This window comes from Macaca mulatta, chromosome 15 (assembly GCF_049350105.2).
Source record: "Macaca mulatta isolate MMU2019108-1 chromosome 15, T2T-MMU8v2.0, whole genome shotgun sequence".
Classification (NCBI taxonomy): Eukaryota; Metazoa; Chordata; class Mammalia; order Primates; family Cercopithecidae; genus Macaca; species Macaca mulatta.
The window spans coordinates 52,646,076-52,662,607 of NC_133420.1; the positions used below are offsets into that span (position 1 = coordinate 52,646,076).

Genomic DNA, 16,532 nt, shown 5'->3' on the forward strand with positions numbered 1-16,532 from the left:
CCTCCCTCCGGGAGTTCCATCCCAGGGAGAGATGGAGAACACTGGCTGGAATGGATGAAGTCCCTGCAGGGAGGTCCTGTCCAGTGAAGAGGAATGGATCAGGGTCCGGCTTAAAAAAGCAGTCTGGTAACGATCTAGCAAAGCAGCTGTGTTGCACTGTGGGGAAACCCTTTCCCTTGGCTGTAACATTTGTATTCTCCAAAGCCAGCAGACTACAGTGGCTAAGTCTGCCAAACCACAGAGACGGTGGCCGCTCCTCCCCCTAAGAGCTACGTCCCAATAGAACCCTTTTGAAGTGGCTGAAGGCCCCACAGGAAGGTCCCGCCCAGTGAGGAGGAATGAATCAGGGTCCTGCTTAAAGAAGCAGTCTGGCCATGATCTACCAAGGGAGCTGTGCTGCATTGTGGAGGACCCTTCCTCATCTGGACTGTTCATATTCTCCAAAGCCGGCAGGCTGGAACGGCTAAGTCTACCAAACCGCATAGATGCCAGCCGCCCCTCCCCCCAGGAACTCAGACCTGTCTCAGGCAGATTCCAGCACGTTGCCGATGGCAGGCTGGAACCCAAGCCAGTGGGTCTTAGATTGTGAGGTGCCATGGAAGTGGGGCCTGCAGCACGATGCTGCTTGGTTCCCTGGATTCAGCCCCCTTCCTAGGAATATGTACGGATGGATTTCCTCACTTGCTGGGGACCCCAGGGCCACAGTATGTAAACTCCTGTGTCTCTGTGTGCGCCTGAGTGGCTGCTCTGCCAAAACTCCACACAGCTCTGTGCATCAGACCCAAGACCCTGGTGACATGGGTTCACGAGGGGATCTCCTGATCCACGGGTTGCAAAGGTCCATGAGAGAAGCGTGGATCCCTGGGCAAGTTGCATAATCACTCACTGCTTCCCTTGGCTGGCAGTGGGGGTTCCTTTGGCTCCATGCTGTTCCCAGCTGTAGGAAGTGGTTGGAGATCCCTATCGAGAGGTCTCACCCAGTCAGGAGGAACAGAATGAGGGACCCGCTTAAAAAAGCAGTCTGGCTGCTTTTTGGTAGAGGAGGTGTGCTGCACTGGAGGGGACCTTCCTTGTCCAAACCATTTGGGCATTCCAAAGCCCAAGGTCCCTTACCCTACATGAGCTGTTTGCCTAGACAGTCCCACTGCAAGGTGGGTATTTCAGTTGAAGGTGCTGAATTCACTTGCCCCTTTTCACTCCTTTCCATGAGTGCCATGGACCACAGCTGCTTCTAATCAGCCATCTTGGATCCTACCACAGTCACACGTCTTGATTTCAAAACTAACTACAATGCTACAACAATTAAGACATAGTAGTAATAGCACAAGGACGGGCACACATATGGATGGAATAACATTGAGAATCCAGAAATAAACCCTCAAATTTACAGTCAACTGATTTTTGACAAGATTGTAAAGGCAATTCACAAAGGAAAAGAATTGTTTTTACAATAAATAGTGCTGGAACAACTAGATATCCACATGAAAAAACTTGGACTGTTCATCATACCATACACAAAACTTAATTCAAAACAGATCATAAAAACCAAATACAAGAGCTAAAACTATAAAACTCTTGAAGAAGATATAGAGGTAAATCTTTATGATCTTAGATTTGGCAATGGTTTCCTAGTTATGACATACAAAGAACACATAATAAAAGAGAAAATAGGTAAATTGGACTCATAAAAAAAAGTGTTGTTGGGTTTTTTTTGTTTGTATTTTTTTTTTCTGTTCAGAGAACAGTCTTTCTCTGTTGCCCAGGCTTGAGTGCAGTGGCACAATCTCGTCTCACTGCAACCTCTGTCTCCCTGGTTCAAGTGATTCTACTGCCTCAGCCTCCTGAGTAGCTTGGATTATAGGCACCCACAACTAATTTTTATATATTTATATTTTTAGTAGAGACGGGGTTTCACCATGTTGGCTAGTCTGGTCTCAAACTCCTGACCTCAGGTGATCTGCCCACCTCAGCCTCCCAAAGTGCTGGGATTACAGGCGTGAGCCACTGAGTCTGGCCTTCATCAAAATTTTACCAATTTGTGCTTCTAAGGGCACTATCAGTGAAGAAAAAACCTTACAGAATGGAAAAAAATATCTGCAAATCATTAAGTCTGATAGGGTTCTAGTATCCAAAATATGAAAAGAATTTTACAACTCAACATTAAAACAAAATATAAATTAAAAATGAGCAAATAATCTGACTAGATATTTTTTCCAAAGAAGATATACAAATACCTAACAAGCACAAAAAAGATACTCAGCATCATTAGTCATCAGGAAAATGTACATCAAAACCACAATGGGATGCCACTTCACACCCACTAGGGTGCCTGTAACAAAAAATACAATACTATGCACTAGTAATGGTGTGGTGAAATTGGAAATCTCATACATTGCTGATGGGAATATAAAAAGATAAAGCTACTTTGTAAAACAATCTGTCAGTTCCTCAAAAGGATAAACAGAATTAACATATGGCCTAAAAATTCCATTCATAGATGATATACTCAAGAGAAATGAATCACATGTCCACACAAAAATATTTACATGAGTGTTCACAGCTTATTATTCAGTTTAGCCAAAAAGTGAGACAATCAAACTATCCATCAACTGATGAGTGGATAAATAAAATGGCCTATAGCTGGAAGTATTGGGGAAAATGTGAAATGACTTCTAAAGAATACAATGTTTCTTTTTTGGAGTGATAAAAATATTCTAATACTGATTTGTAGTGATAATTGCACAACTCCATGAATACACTAAAAAAACTATTCAATTGTACACTTTAAGTGAACTGTATGATATATGATATGGCTTGGCTCAAACCATACATCACTCATATCTCCACACTCAAATCTCACTTTGAATTGTACAAGGGAGGGGCCAGATGAAGGTGACTCAATCATGAGGGTCTTTCCCGTGCTGTTCTTGGGATAGTGAGTAAGTCTCACGAAATCTGATGGTTTTATAAATGGGAGTTCCCCTGCATAAGCTCTCTTGCCTGCTGCCATGTCAGATGTGCCTTGGCTCCTCCTCCGTCTTCCGCCATGATGGTGAGGCCTCCCCAGTCATGTGGAAATGTGAGTCCATTAAACTTCTTTTTCTTTATAAATTACCCAGTATCAGGTATGTCTTTATTAGCAGCATGAGAACAGACTAACACAGTATGGAAAATATATCTCTATAAGGCCGTTAGAAAAAATATATACAGCTCAAAATTTGAGGACTGGAAGAGACTACATGTGAAGAGATTTTGCCTCCAATATTTGTTACTTGATTACAGCCACAGACCATCTCCATTTCAGAGACTACTGAAACAAAAATGAATGATTCATACAGTGACTTCATTCTAAGACACATATTAGCTATCCTGTTTTCCTTTTAAAAATCCCAAAGATAAGTTTTTAGCCAAAAATATCGAATCTAAAATAGAGGTGGCCATAAAATTTTCTAGACTTAAATAACAATTTTATTATAAAATCAATTGTCTATTTGTGAACAGGGAACAATACTTATTCATGGTATGAATAGTCAGAATTAGCCTCATGATACAGCTGCAAATAAAATTCATAAGATACGTCACATACAGTGACAGAAAGACATGCATCTTCTCTAATCCTCAACAACTGTACAATGAAGACGAGAAAATTAGGATTCAGCGACATAAGTGGCTTGCCTACTCAAGGATTAGCCAGCAAAGCTGGGATTTGAACCCAAGACTGCCTGTCTCTAACCTATCTTCAAGAAGGAATAAAGCTTCCACCCAGGCAATATTAATAGAAAAGAATGACCACAAATATGTCCTATATAAAATATTTGAAATTTTAGAGCTTAAAGGAAACTCAGAGAATATCTATCTCAAGTATCTCATTTTACAAATGAGACACTATCATCTTTGCAGTCTCTGATCAGCATTGGCTATTTCTACTACTCTCTCTTCTCCAATATACTACTAGGCTATCTGCAAGTGTTTCCTGATAGCCCTAGCATAAAGCAAACAAGAAATCACAGAAAAGTTAAGTTTCAGAAAGTCATGGATGTACTGAGTAAACCTCCCCAAATTCTTCCTCTTAGATAATAACAATAAATAAATGTTTCTCTTACTTGCCCAGTATGCAGAATTGTATCAAAGGGGAATGGTTATACAGGATTTGTAATAATTATAGGTACTTTGAATTCTTACCTTTGTGGCCACAATAAAGATGGTATAAAGGAACATAAGATTATGCTTTGATATTGCCAGATGCTGGGTGTGCTGGAATGTGAAGATAACTGACCCCAGAAGGGTTACCTTGGAAGGGCTGAAAATAAAACACATTTTAAATCAGCAAGTAAGAAATATGACATATCTCCATCGTTTTCAAAGAGTGCTCTGCAAAACATTAACTTAGTGGGTTATTAATAGATGTAATGCAAAGATGAGTTTTGTTAATACACTTTAAAAAGTGTTGAAAATGCTGAGTTATACAAAGTTAAATACCTTTTTTCACATCATAAACTACAGATTTTAGAATAACCATACATATTCTGACTCTCCAACAAAAAGAGTACATTTCTACATGCAATATTTCTGAAACATATTTGGCCATATAACAATTTTTTCATAAAGGATTTCAAAGTTCCACATTGTACAGCATGATTTGGAATTAGTCATTAAAAACCTTACAGTGCTAAAAAGCTCACAGAGTGGAGTCAAGGAAAAGAAAGGCCAGATTTTTAGCATTTGCCCATTTCCATGATGTAAATACTCCCATCATGGCCAATGTCAGGCTGCTGCATGGAAGAGGAGAGATGTGCACAACTGGTTCTCATAAAACGATAAAAGCCATCTCCAGCCTATCATTTAGCTAACTCCAGCACAGCATATTAGTTTTAGCTAATATATTAATGCTTAGATTGTAAAGTCTAAAATAAGATGCTAATTTACCAAATAAGAAGCATTACTTTATGTTATATATTTGCCGCATATTTAAAGTATATTTCAGTAACGAATCATTGCCTAGCTCTCTATCTTACAAGTAAAAAAGATAAATGGTAAACTCTAAGAATGCCACACTGCAAAACAGGACAAATCTAAAGGTTCCTATAAGTCATTTTATTACTTTATTTATTTAATTATTACAAGCAAAGGACTGAGTTCAAAACAGGGTGAAGTTTGGACAACAGACCAAACCTGAATTACTTTCCTGTGGCTACTGTAATAAATTACAACAAATTCAGTGGCTTGAAACAGAAAAATGTAAAATCAGTATCACTCAGTTAAAATCAAAGTGTCAGTAGGGCCATACTACCTCTAGAGACTCTAAGAAAGAATCCACTCTGTCTTTTTCCGGTTCTGGATCTTGCTTAACAATATGATTGAGTAACAGTCATGTTTTATTTTATTGTTTTATTTTATTTTATTGTTTTCTTCTTTTTTTTTTCTTTAGTCCCCATATCTGTTCCATCCAAACACTGTTGAAGAAAGAAACAGATCTGCGGGACCACCAAATGCACTGCCAACAGTCATGTTTTGGAACAGTAGTCTAAATCTTTTTGATTGTACATCCCTATTGGTTAAAAAAAAAAAAGTTTTACAGCATTCCCAAATTATGGCTATCAATTAATTTGGAAATTATATATAACTGTACACAAAATTAAAAATTTAAAAGGATAAGATAAAAACATGGAATTATATCTGTTTTAAGGTTATTTTGTTTCTCTTTCTTTCTCACTGTCTGTTTTCTGCACCATGGTGGCTCATTATGAGCATTGCCTTGGCATACACATCTACCATTTTGGATTGTATTATCTTAAGGGTTGAATCTAAGGAATAAGGATTTCATAGACAATGCATTGGGGCAAGGCATTGGAGAAGGTCTTAAATTTAGGAAAAAGTCCATTTTAAATTGGAGTATGAGATTTGTTTAAAAGATTAGAATGCATTTAGAAAATCCTTATGCTTACTATATTAGTTTCCTCTGAAACTAGCAAACAAGTTATCTGCTTCCAAAATGCAATGATGAAATAAGCACTGAATAACAGTTAAAGATATTGCCATTCCAAAAGGGAGAAAAGAGGAGGAAAAAGGTTCAACAGTCCCAAGCCATTTTGAAATCCAGAAGGGCAAATTCCATTAGGATTCAAGGCCTGGGAATAATCTTCTGTGGCTTGAACCTCTACGTTGGTGGTTCTGGCCTCTGCACCTGAATCCAGCCTATGGGCCTGGCCTCAGGCCTCTGGGCCTGTAGCTCCTACCATGAAGTCATTTTTCCTTTTCCTTCCTTTTTTAAGCATATGTTTGCAGGTGAGCAGTTTTATCAGCCTGATTCTGGTCTGCAGAATTTTAAAAGTCTGACAGCCTTCTTTCATTTAATCCTGTTTTTCTCCTTTCAGTCCAAGCTGGCAGTGTTCCTTCTGATTTAATATTTCCAAATCCCCATTGGGTCTCCTGTGTATGCACACCAATCCATGTCACTAGGCAAAGAGAGTCTTCCACAGATCTTTCTTGGATAACCTCCTCTCTATCCCTGGCTTCTGCTATAATGATTGAATGGATCCATGAGTCAAACATCCAATCCCTTCAACACTAGGAAAAGTTGTTCAGTCACACCCTCACTTCTCTCCAGAGTGAATCTCAGTTTTATCAACTTTGCAGTCTCAATAGGCTGAAAATTTCCCAAATGATAGAGTCCTGGTTTTGAGGGGTTTTATTTGTTTGTTTGGTTAGTAGCATTCATTCCCTCAATTTAACTCTTTCCTCTTGCACTCTACTATAAGCATCAGGAAGAAACCAGGCTGTACCTGGAACACTTTGCTTGGAAATTTCCTCAGCAAAAATATCCACGTTTACTGATTACAAGTTATGGTTTCCACACAACTGTGGCAACAATTGTGCAGCTAAGTTTCCACCACTATATAACAAGGATAACCTTTCTCCAGTTCCCAATATCAGGTTCCTCATTTCCTTCCAAGTCTTCACCAGCACTTTTAACAACATTCCTACCAACATTTTGCTTCTAACAATATATGTATTCTCTAAGACTATATATTTATAGACTCTCTCTAATATGCTCCTCACTTCCTTCAGATCCCTCACCAGAAGTGCCTTTAACATCCATAGTTGTACTGCACACTTCAAAATTCCTCTAGCCTCCACCAATTATCTAATCCCAGGTGTCTGTTACAGCAGCACACCACATCGTGTATCAAAATCTCTATTACTTTCCTGTGGCTACTGTAATAAATTACAATAAATTCAGTGGCTTAAAACAGAGAAATTTAAAATCAGTATCACTCAGTCAAAATCAAAGTGTCAGTAGTGCCACACTACCTCTGGAGACACTAGGAAAGAATCCATTCCTTGTCTTTTTCAGCTTCTGGGAGCTACCAGCATTCCTTGGCTTGTGGCTATATCATTCTAATCTCTGAGATGTGTGGTCAAATCTCCCTCTGTTTTCCTCTTATAAGGATATATGTGACTGCATTCAGTCCCACCAGAAATCCACGACGATCTCTTCATCTCAAGATTTTTAATTTGCAAATATGGAAACAGTGTGTTCCCATATTGGTAACATTTCAGGTTTCAGGGGTTGAAAACTATTAGAACTTTAGAAACCATTATTCAGTTTTACTGCATTTATTTACTGTAAAAATATGTTTATGCAGAAAAATACAGAAATATACTGACACATTAACAGAAATTGTCACTAAACAATGTATTAGAAGTTTCTTTTATGTTAATATTTTCCCAAATTTTCCACAATACGTATATTTTACTTCTTAAAACTTGGGGTAGAGAAGGAAAAGAAGGAAAACACTCTAAAAGAGTTACTGTGGGGCCAAGGGACAACTTGACTTTGTTTTTGGCAGGACTAGATTTTTTTATTAAATGAACTGGCAGCAATAAGCAATATGAAGGCAATTAAGAAACAATTCCACATACTAGCATTTAAAGAATACCTACGGGTCAGGTGTGGTGGCTTATGCTTGTAATTCCAGCACTTTGGGAGGCTGAAGAGGGTGGATGGCTTGATCCCAGGAGTTTGAGACCAGCCTGGCCAACATGGTGAAACCCCGTCTCTACTAAAAATACAAAAACTAGCTGGGCGTGGTGGTGTGCACCTGTAATCCCAGCTACTCGGGATGCTGAGGCAGGAGAATCACTAGAACCCAGGAGGCAGAGGGTGCAGTGAGCCAACATCACACCCCTGCACTCCAGCCCAGGTGACAGAGCAAGACTCTGTCTCAAAAAAAAAAAAAAAAAAAAAAAAAAGTTTAATAAGATCTAATTAAATAGAAAGCTATCTGATGTTCATACATTGGAAGACTTAAAACTGGACAGGCACGGTGGCTCATGCCCATAATCCCAACATTTTGGGAGGTCACGGTAGGCAGATCACTTGATGTCAGGAGTTCAAGACCAGCCTGGCCAACATGGTGAAACCCTGTCTCTACTAAAAATACAAAAATTAGCCTGGTGTGGTGGCATGCACCTGTAATCCCAGTTACTTAGGAGGCTGAGGCAGGAGAATCACTTGAACCCAGGAGGTAGAGGTTGCAGTGAGTTGAAATCATGCCACTGTACTCCAGCCTAGGGGACACAGTGAGACTCTGTCTAAAAAAAGAAAAAGGAACACTTAATATTGTTATAAGAGAGCAACAATTCCCAAAGCGATCTACGGGGTCAATGTTATCTCTATCAAAATTCCATCACTGTTTTTGTTTTTTGTTTGATTACTTTTTTTTTGTTTTGCAGAAATGGAAAAAATTACCTAGGATTTTTAAGGAAGCCTCATGTTCACATGAAATTGCTAGGGACCCTGAATGGCCAAAACAATCTTGGAAAAAAAAAAAAACAGAACCAAGTTAAAGGACACACACTGCCCAATTTGGAACTTAACTAAAAAGCTACAGTAATCAAAACGGTATGGTACTAGCACAATGATAAACATATAGACAATGGAATAGAACAGACAGTCTAGAAATAAACCCATACATCTATGTTCAACTGATTTTCTACTAGGGTGCCAAGTCTATTCAGTGGGAAAATAATTCAATAAATGGTGCTGGGACAACTATATATCCACATACAAAAGAATGAAGGTGAACCCCTAATTCATATGATATATAAAAATTAACTCAGGCCAGGCACAGTGACTCACGCCTATAATCCCAGCACTTTGGGAGACCTAGGCAGGAGTATCGCTTGCATCCAGTAGTTTGAGACTAGCCTGGGTGACATAGTAAGACTCCATCTCTACAAAAAATAAAAGATAAAAATTACCTGGGTGTGGCAATATATGCCTGTAGTCCCAGCTACTCAGGAGGCTGAGATGGGGGCATTGCTTGAGGCTGGGAAGTTGAGGCTGCAGTGAGCTGTGACAGTGCCACTGCACTCAGCCTGGGTGACGGAGTGAGATCTTGTCTCAAAAAAAAAAAAAAAAAAAGAAAAGAAATTAACTCAAATGGATCTGTGAGCTTCTTTTAAGATAACTCTTTAAAGAAAACACAGGAGAAAATCTTCATGACCTTAGATTTGGCAATGGATTCTTAGTGATGTCAAAAGCATAAGAAACAAGAAAATAGAGTGATGTTAGCAAGGTGGCCAACTACAAGTTCCTAGCCCTGCCCTCCACCCCAAAACAAACAAACAAAACAATAAATAACAACTACATTTTGATGAAAATAACTAAAGGAGAGTACCAGAATACAGCAAAGGAGCAGAAGCAACTCCATAGAGCACAAAAACACAGTATGGCCACATAGAGAAGGGAAGAAAAGTCCTTGTCTCCACCACTACTTCCCCTGAGAGGGTCAGCTTGAAACCAGGAGGGACTTCTCCCTTCCAAGAAAAGGTAAACAACAGAACCCCAACAACCATCATCACTACCATGAACACCCACAGTCTTCACCACTGTGGACTTCTGCAGCCCTCATAGGTACTGAACCCAGCTGAGGGAATTGCCCAGAGTCCATATGGCTGTGCTCACCCCAAAGAAGAATCCTACACCTCCCTCATCTTCTATAGCCCTACCTGCTACTGTGCTATACCATTTTGAAAGCAGAGCCTCTCTGGGAGTGCATCCTGCTCTGTACATAAATAGTTACTGTACCCTTCCATCCCTGAGGTTTTGTTGTCACTGTAAAAAGCCTGTCTAGTGAACTGCCATCCTCAAGCCTACCTGCTACAATGCCCTACCCTTGGGGTCAAGCTGCTATGGAGCCATTCCATCCCCTATATCCCAGTTGTTTCTGTGTCCTACTCCTCAGGGTCTAAGCTAATGCAGCACTTCACCTTCTGAGAAATAAGGGCTTTGGCCAAGCAGAGCAGTCACACCTCTGGCACCTGAGCCAAAGCAGCACCAGAGCTGACATGGCACCCCACCTCCCAGGCAACCTGTGCACTGGTCTAGCCAAGCAGTTGATCCCCCTTGGCAACTGAAACAGGCAGGGCCCCGTATCCCAGGGAAATAAGAGCATTGGTTGAGTTGAACCACCCTGTCTTCCAGGTGGAACAGATGCAACACCCTATCCATAGAACCAGACTAGTCCCCAGAGTCTACACTGCTGAAGCATCCCACCTCCTCAGACAGTAGAGTCATCCTTGTGCTACTCCTTGCCCTCCAGGGCCCAAGACACAGCTGTGCTCCACCATTACCGGGTAACTATTGTTGCTGCACCTGGCCTCACAAAACTTAGGCCTCTGCTGTGTACTACCAGCCTAGGGTCCAGAGTCCCCACTGCAGAGTGCCTCATGCCCCAGGGCCTGAGTTTCTGGTGTGTACTCTTGACTCTGGGACTCTTGCTCCCTGGGGCTCAGGCCGTTGGAGCACCCCTTCTTCTCCAGAGCTATGCCAGTTCTGTGCCCTGCCCCCAGGATCAGAGTCACAGCTACGTCCCTGCCCCATGAGAACAAGCTGCTGTGGTAAACCTCAGCGTCACAGACCCTAATTTTGTGGCTAATCTGCATCTACTCAGACCTCATAGAGTAAATGTGCAGCCCAAGTCCCAGGTGCTACAGTAGTTTCAATGACCCTGAGCTCAGCACACTGTAACCACAGCTAATCCAAGCATGCACCCTGCAGCCCAGCACTGCTGTGACTGCCTGTGGGCCATGTCAGATCAGACACCAAAAAGGATCCCCTCAGTTAGGATCGCTCCCATTGTTGGGAAAACAAGAACTCGAGGACCCCAAAGTCCTTGCAACTGAGGATCCTAACAACTCATGCTGCCAGTACTGCTGCAACAAACTCTTAAAGCTTAAGCCACTTAGGCACCCAAAGTCATCAATGACACTGATTATAGTTAAAGAAGCTGCACAGAAACTACCAGTGTGCCCACTCAGAATAAGAGCCACCATACCCTGTCCAATTGGTACATACAGGTGAAAGCCTTTCCCTATGAAAACCACTATGTAAAGTTTGGAAGAGGTGATTGTTCCACCAGATGTGCAGATATAAATGCTGGGTAGGACACAAAATATAAAAAAGCAAGGAAATGTGACACCACAAAAGAAACACAGTAATTCTCCAGTAACTGACCCCAAAGAAATGAAAAGTTATAAACTGCCTAAAAAAGAATTCAAAATAATGATCTTAAGGAAACTCAGTGAGACACAAGAGAATACAGACAGATAATTCAACAAAACCAGGAAAATGATTAAGAGATCTGAATGAGAAACTCAACGGAGACAGAGATCATTTAAAAACAACCAATCAAAACTCCTGAAGCTGAAGAATCCAATGAATGAAATAAAAAAAAAAAATAGAGCTTCAACAGCAGATTAGAAAAGTAGAAAAAGAATTTGTGACTTCAGAAGAAGTTTTTGAAATCAGCCAGTCAGGAGAAAAAAAGGAAAAAGAATGAAAAAGAGTAAAGAAAGCCTATGGGACTTATGGGACACCATCTGGCAAACAAATTTTCACATTATGAAAGCCACGGAAGCAGAGGAGACAGTAAAAGGACAGAAAGCTTATTTAATAAAATAATCCACATATGTAATCCCAGCATTCTGGAAGGCCAAAATGAGAGGGTCGCTTGAGGCCAGGAGTTCAGGACAAGCCAGGGCAACACAGTGAGACCCTATCTCTACCAAAAACAAATGTGTTTTAGTTAGCCAGGCATGGTGGAACAATCTCTAATACCAGCTATTTTTGAGAGGCTGAGGTGGGGAAGATCATTTGACCCAAGGAGTTCAAGGTTGCAGTGAGCTATGTCCAAGACACTGCACTCCAGCTTGGGCAACAGGGCAAGACTCTGTCTCTAAAAAAAATTTTTTTTAATAAATCAAATTTGCTGAAAACTTCCCAAGTCTTAGTTGAAACACTGATATCCAGATCCAGGAAGCTCAAAAGTCCCCAAACAGGTTCAACCCAAAGACATCTTTACCAAGATGCATAATCACCAAATTGTCAAAAGTAAAAGGCAAGGAGAAAATTCTAAAAACATCAAGAGAAAACTGACATGTCACATACAAGGGAATCTCCATTAGATAATCAGTACACTTCTCAACAGAAATCTTACAGGTCAAGAGAAAATGGGATGATATATTCAGACAGCTGAAAGAAAACAAGTGTCAGCCAAAAATACTATACCCAGCAAAGCTATTCTTCAGATATTAAGGTTACATAAAGACCTTCCCAGATAAGAAAAAGCTGAGGGAATTCATCACCACTAGACCAGCCTTACAAGAAATGCTCACGAGTGCCACAACTGAAAGCAAAGGGACAACAATTACTATCAAGAAAGTATGTGAAAGTATATAATTCACCAGTAGATAACTTCAAAATCAAACTCAGAATACCATAGTGCTGTAATGGTGCTATATAAATCTTTCAATCTTCTAGTATAAACATAAAAAACCAAAATGGTCAAAAACAGCTATAATTCAAAGTTAAGGAACACACAAAAGATAAAGTAAATTAAGGCAACAAAAATATAAATGAAGAATAGGGAAAATATCTAGAGTACTTTTATGTGAATAAAGTTAAGCTGTTACCAGCTTGAAATAGTCTGCTTTAACTACAAGATTCTTAAAGTCAGCCCAATGGTAACCACACAAAAAAAATACAGTGAATATGCAAATTAGAAAGAGAAATGAAATAAACCTAGGTAAATAACAAGAGGAAGAAAGGAACAAAGGATCTACAAAACAAACAGAAAACAATTAACAAAATGGCAGGAGAAAAGTCCTTTCCTAGGATGAACATAAACGGATTAAATTCCCTAAAAAAGATACATAATGGTTGAACTGATTAAAAAAAAAAAAAGATCCAACTATATATGCTGTCTACAAGGAACTCACTTTAGCTTTAAGGACGCACACAAACTGAAAGTAAAGGAATGAAAAATATATTCCATGCAAATGATAACCAAAAAAGAGCAGAGGTGAGTATACATACAGCAGATAAAACAGACGTCAAGTCAAAAACTTTCAGAAAAGACAAAGAGGGTCAGTATTTAATGGCAAAAAAGTCCATTCATCAAGAGAACATAATAATTGTAAATATGTATGTGCACAACATTGGACGAACTAAATATATGAAGCAAATATTAATAGACAGGAAGGGATGAAACAGCAATACAATAATAAACATCTATAGAATGTTCCATCCAACAACAGCAAAATACACATTCTTCTCTAGTGCACATGAAACATTCTTTAGGATAGACCACATGTTAGGCTGCAAAACAAGTCCTAACAAATGTAATAACATTAAAATCACATCGTGTCATTTTGATCACAACAGTATCAAACTAGAAATCAACAACAGGAACAATTTTGGAAAATTCAAAAATACGTGAAAATTACACAGGATGCTCCAGGGCAACCAATGGGTCAAAGAGGAAATCAAAAAGGAAATTTAAAAATATTATGAAACAAATGATAGTGGAAACAAAACATACCAATACTTACATGATGCAGCAAAAGTGGGTCTAAGAGGGAAGTTTATAGCAATAAATATCCACGTTAAAAAAGAAATATTTCAAATAAATAACTAACATTATGTATCAAGGAAATAAAAAAAGAACAAAGAAAACCGAAAATTAGCACTAGGAAGGAAAAAATACAGAAATAAATCAAATAGAAAAAACATAGGGGAAAAAAATCAATCAAACTGAGTTAGTTTTTTGAAAATCTAAACAAAATTGACAAATGCTTAGCTACACTAAGCAAAAAAAGATAGAAGACTTAAATAAAACCAGAAATAAAAGTAGAGACATTTCAACAGACACCAAAGAAATAAAAATAATAATAAGCGACTACTATGAACAATTACATGCCAACAAACTGGATAACCTAGAGTAAGCGAATAAATTCCTAAAAAATATAACCAACCAAGATTAAAGCAGGAAGAAGTAGAAAGCCTGCACAGGTCAATTACAAACAGAGACTGGAATATAAACTTAAAGTCTCCCAAGGGACTAAAAAGCCCAGAACTAGATGGCTTCACAGCTGACTTCTACCAACTTTCAAAAAAGAATTAATACCAGTACTTCTTAAACTCTTCCAAGGAAATAGAGCTAGAGGGAATGTGCCTAACACATTTTCAGAGGCCAACATCAGCTCATGCCTAATCCAAAGACGCCACAAAAAAAAAAAAAAAAAAAAAAAGAAAGAAAGAAAAAGAAAACTACAGGCCAATCTCTCTGATGTAAAAAATATTAGTAAACCGAATTCAAATAGCCAAGATAGGAGAACTACCTAAGTGTACGTCAACAGATGGCTGTTTGTGTTACTATAAAGAAATACATGAGGCCCAGAGCTGAGCAGAACTAATAGAAATCTACAGTACTCTCCACCCCAAATCAAGAGAATATATATTCTTCTCAGCACCATATAGCACTTATCCTAAAATTGACCACATAATTGGAAGTAAAACACTCCTCAGCAAATGTAAAAGAACAGAAATCACAACAAACTGCCTCTCAGACCACAGTGCAATCAAATTAGAACTCAGGATTAAGACACTCACTGAAAATCGCACAACTACATGGAGACTGAACAACCTGCTCCTGAATGACTACTGGGTAAATAATGAAATGAAGGCAGAAATAAAAATGTTATTTGAACAGTCCATGCTCATGGATAGGAAGAATCAATATTATGAAAATGGCCATACGGCCCGAGGTAATTTATAGATTCAATCTATAATTTATATATCAAGCTACCAATGACTTTCTTCACAGAATTCGAAAAAACGATTTGAACGTTCGTATGGAACCAAAAAAGAGCCCACATTGCCAAGACAGTCCTAAGCAAAAAGAACAAAACTGGAGGCATCAAGCTACCTGACTTCAAACTATACTACAAGGTTACAGTAACCAAAACAGCATGGTACTGGTACCAAAACAGAGATATAGACCAATGGAACAGAACAGAGGCCTCAGAAATAACACCACACAGCTACAACCATCTGATCTTTGACAAATCTGACAAAAACAAGAAATGGGGAAAGAATTCCCTGTTTAATAAATGGTGCTGGGAAAACTAACTAGCTATATGTAGAAAGCTGAAACTGGATCCCTTCCTTACACCTTATACAAAAATTAATTCAAGATGGATTAAAGACTGAAATGTTAGACCTAAAACCATAAAAACCTTATAAGAAAACCTAGGCAATATCATCCAGGACATAGGTATGGGCATAGACTTCATGACTAAAACACCAAAAGCAATGGCAACAAAACCCAAAATAAACACATGGGATCTAATTAAACTAAAGAGCCTCTGCACAGCAAAAGAAACTACCATCAGAGTGAACAGGCAACCTACAGAATGGGAGAAAATGTTTGCAATCTACCAATCTGACAAAGGGCTAATATCCGGAATCTACAAAGCACTTAAACAAATTTACAAGAAAAAAATCAAACAACCCCATCAAAAAGTGGGCAAAGGATATGAACAGACATTTCTCAAAAGAAGACATTTCTGCACCCAACAAACACATGAAAAAATGCTTATCATCAATGGTCATCAGAGAAATGCAAATCAAAACCACAATGAGATACCATCTCAAACCAGTTAGAATGGCCATCATTAAAAAGTCAGGAAACAACAGGTGCTGGAGAGGATGTGGAGAAATAGGAACACTTTTACACTGTTGGTGGGAGTGCAAACTAGTTCAACCATTGTGGAAGACAGTGTGACGATTCATCAAGGATCTAGAACTAGAAATACCATTTGACCCAGCCATCCCACTACTGGGTATATACCCAAAGGATTATAAATCATGCTACTATAAAGACACATGCACATATATGTTTATTGCGGCACTATTCACAATAGCAAAGACTTGGAACCAACCCAAATGTCCATCAATAACAGACTGGATAAAGAAAATGTGGCACATACACACCATGGAATACTATGCAGCCATAAAAGAGTATGAGTTCATGTCCTTTGTAGGGACATGGACGAAGCTGGAAACCATCATTCTGAGCAAGCTATTGCAAGGACAGAAAACCAAACACCGCATGTTCTCACTCATAGGTGGGAACTGAACAATGAGAACACTTGGACACAGGGCGGGGAACATCACACACTGGGGC

General features: G+C 39.1%; 1 protein-coding gene across 2 annotated transcripts in view; it reads right to left on the reverse strand.

Annotated features, from left to right (window-relative positions):
- The window catches only part of TMEM38B (transmembrane protein 38B), a 79,105-nt gene that overhangs the window by 21,335 nt on the left and 41,238 nt on the right, over nt 1-16,532 (reverse strand). For both annotated transcript variants that reach the window (XM_077965491.1, NM_001194325.1), the window contains one exon: nt 4,183-4,300. In XM_077965491.1, coding sequence (XP_077821617.1) covers nt 4,183-4,300 — 118 coding nt within the window. The remainder of the gene's footprint in view (nt 1-4,182; nt 4,301-16,532) is intronic.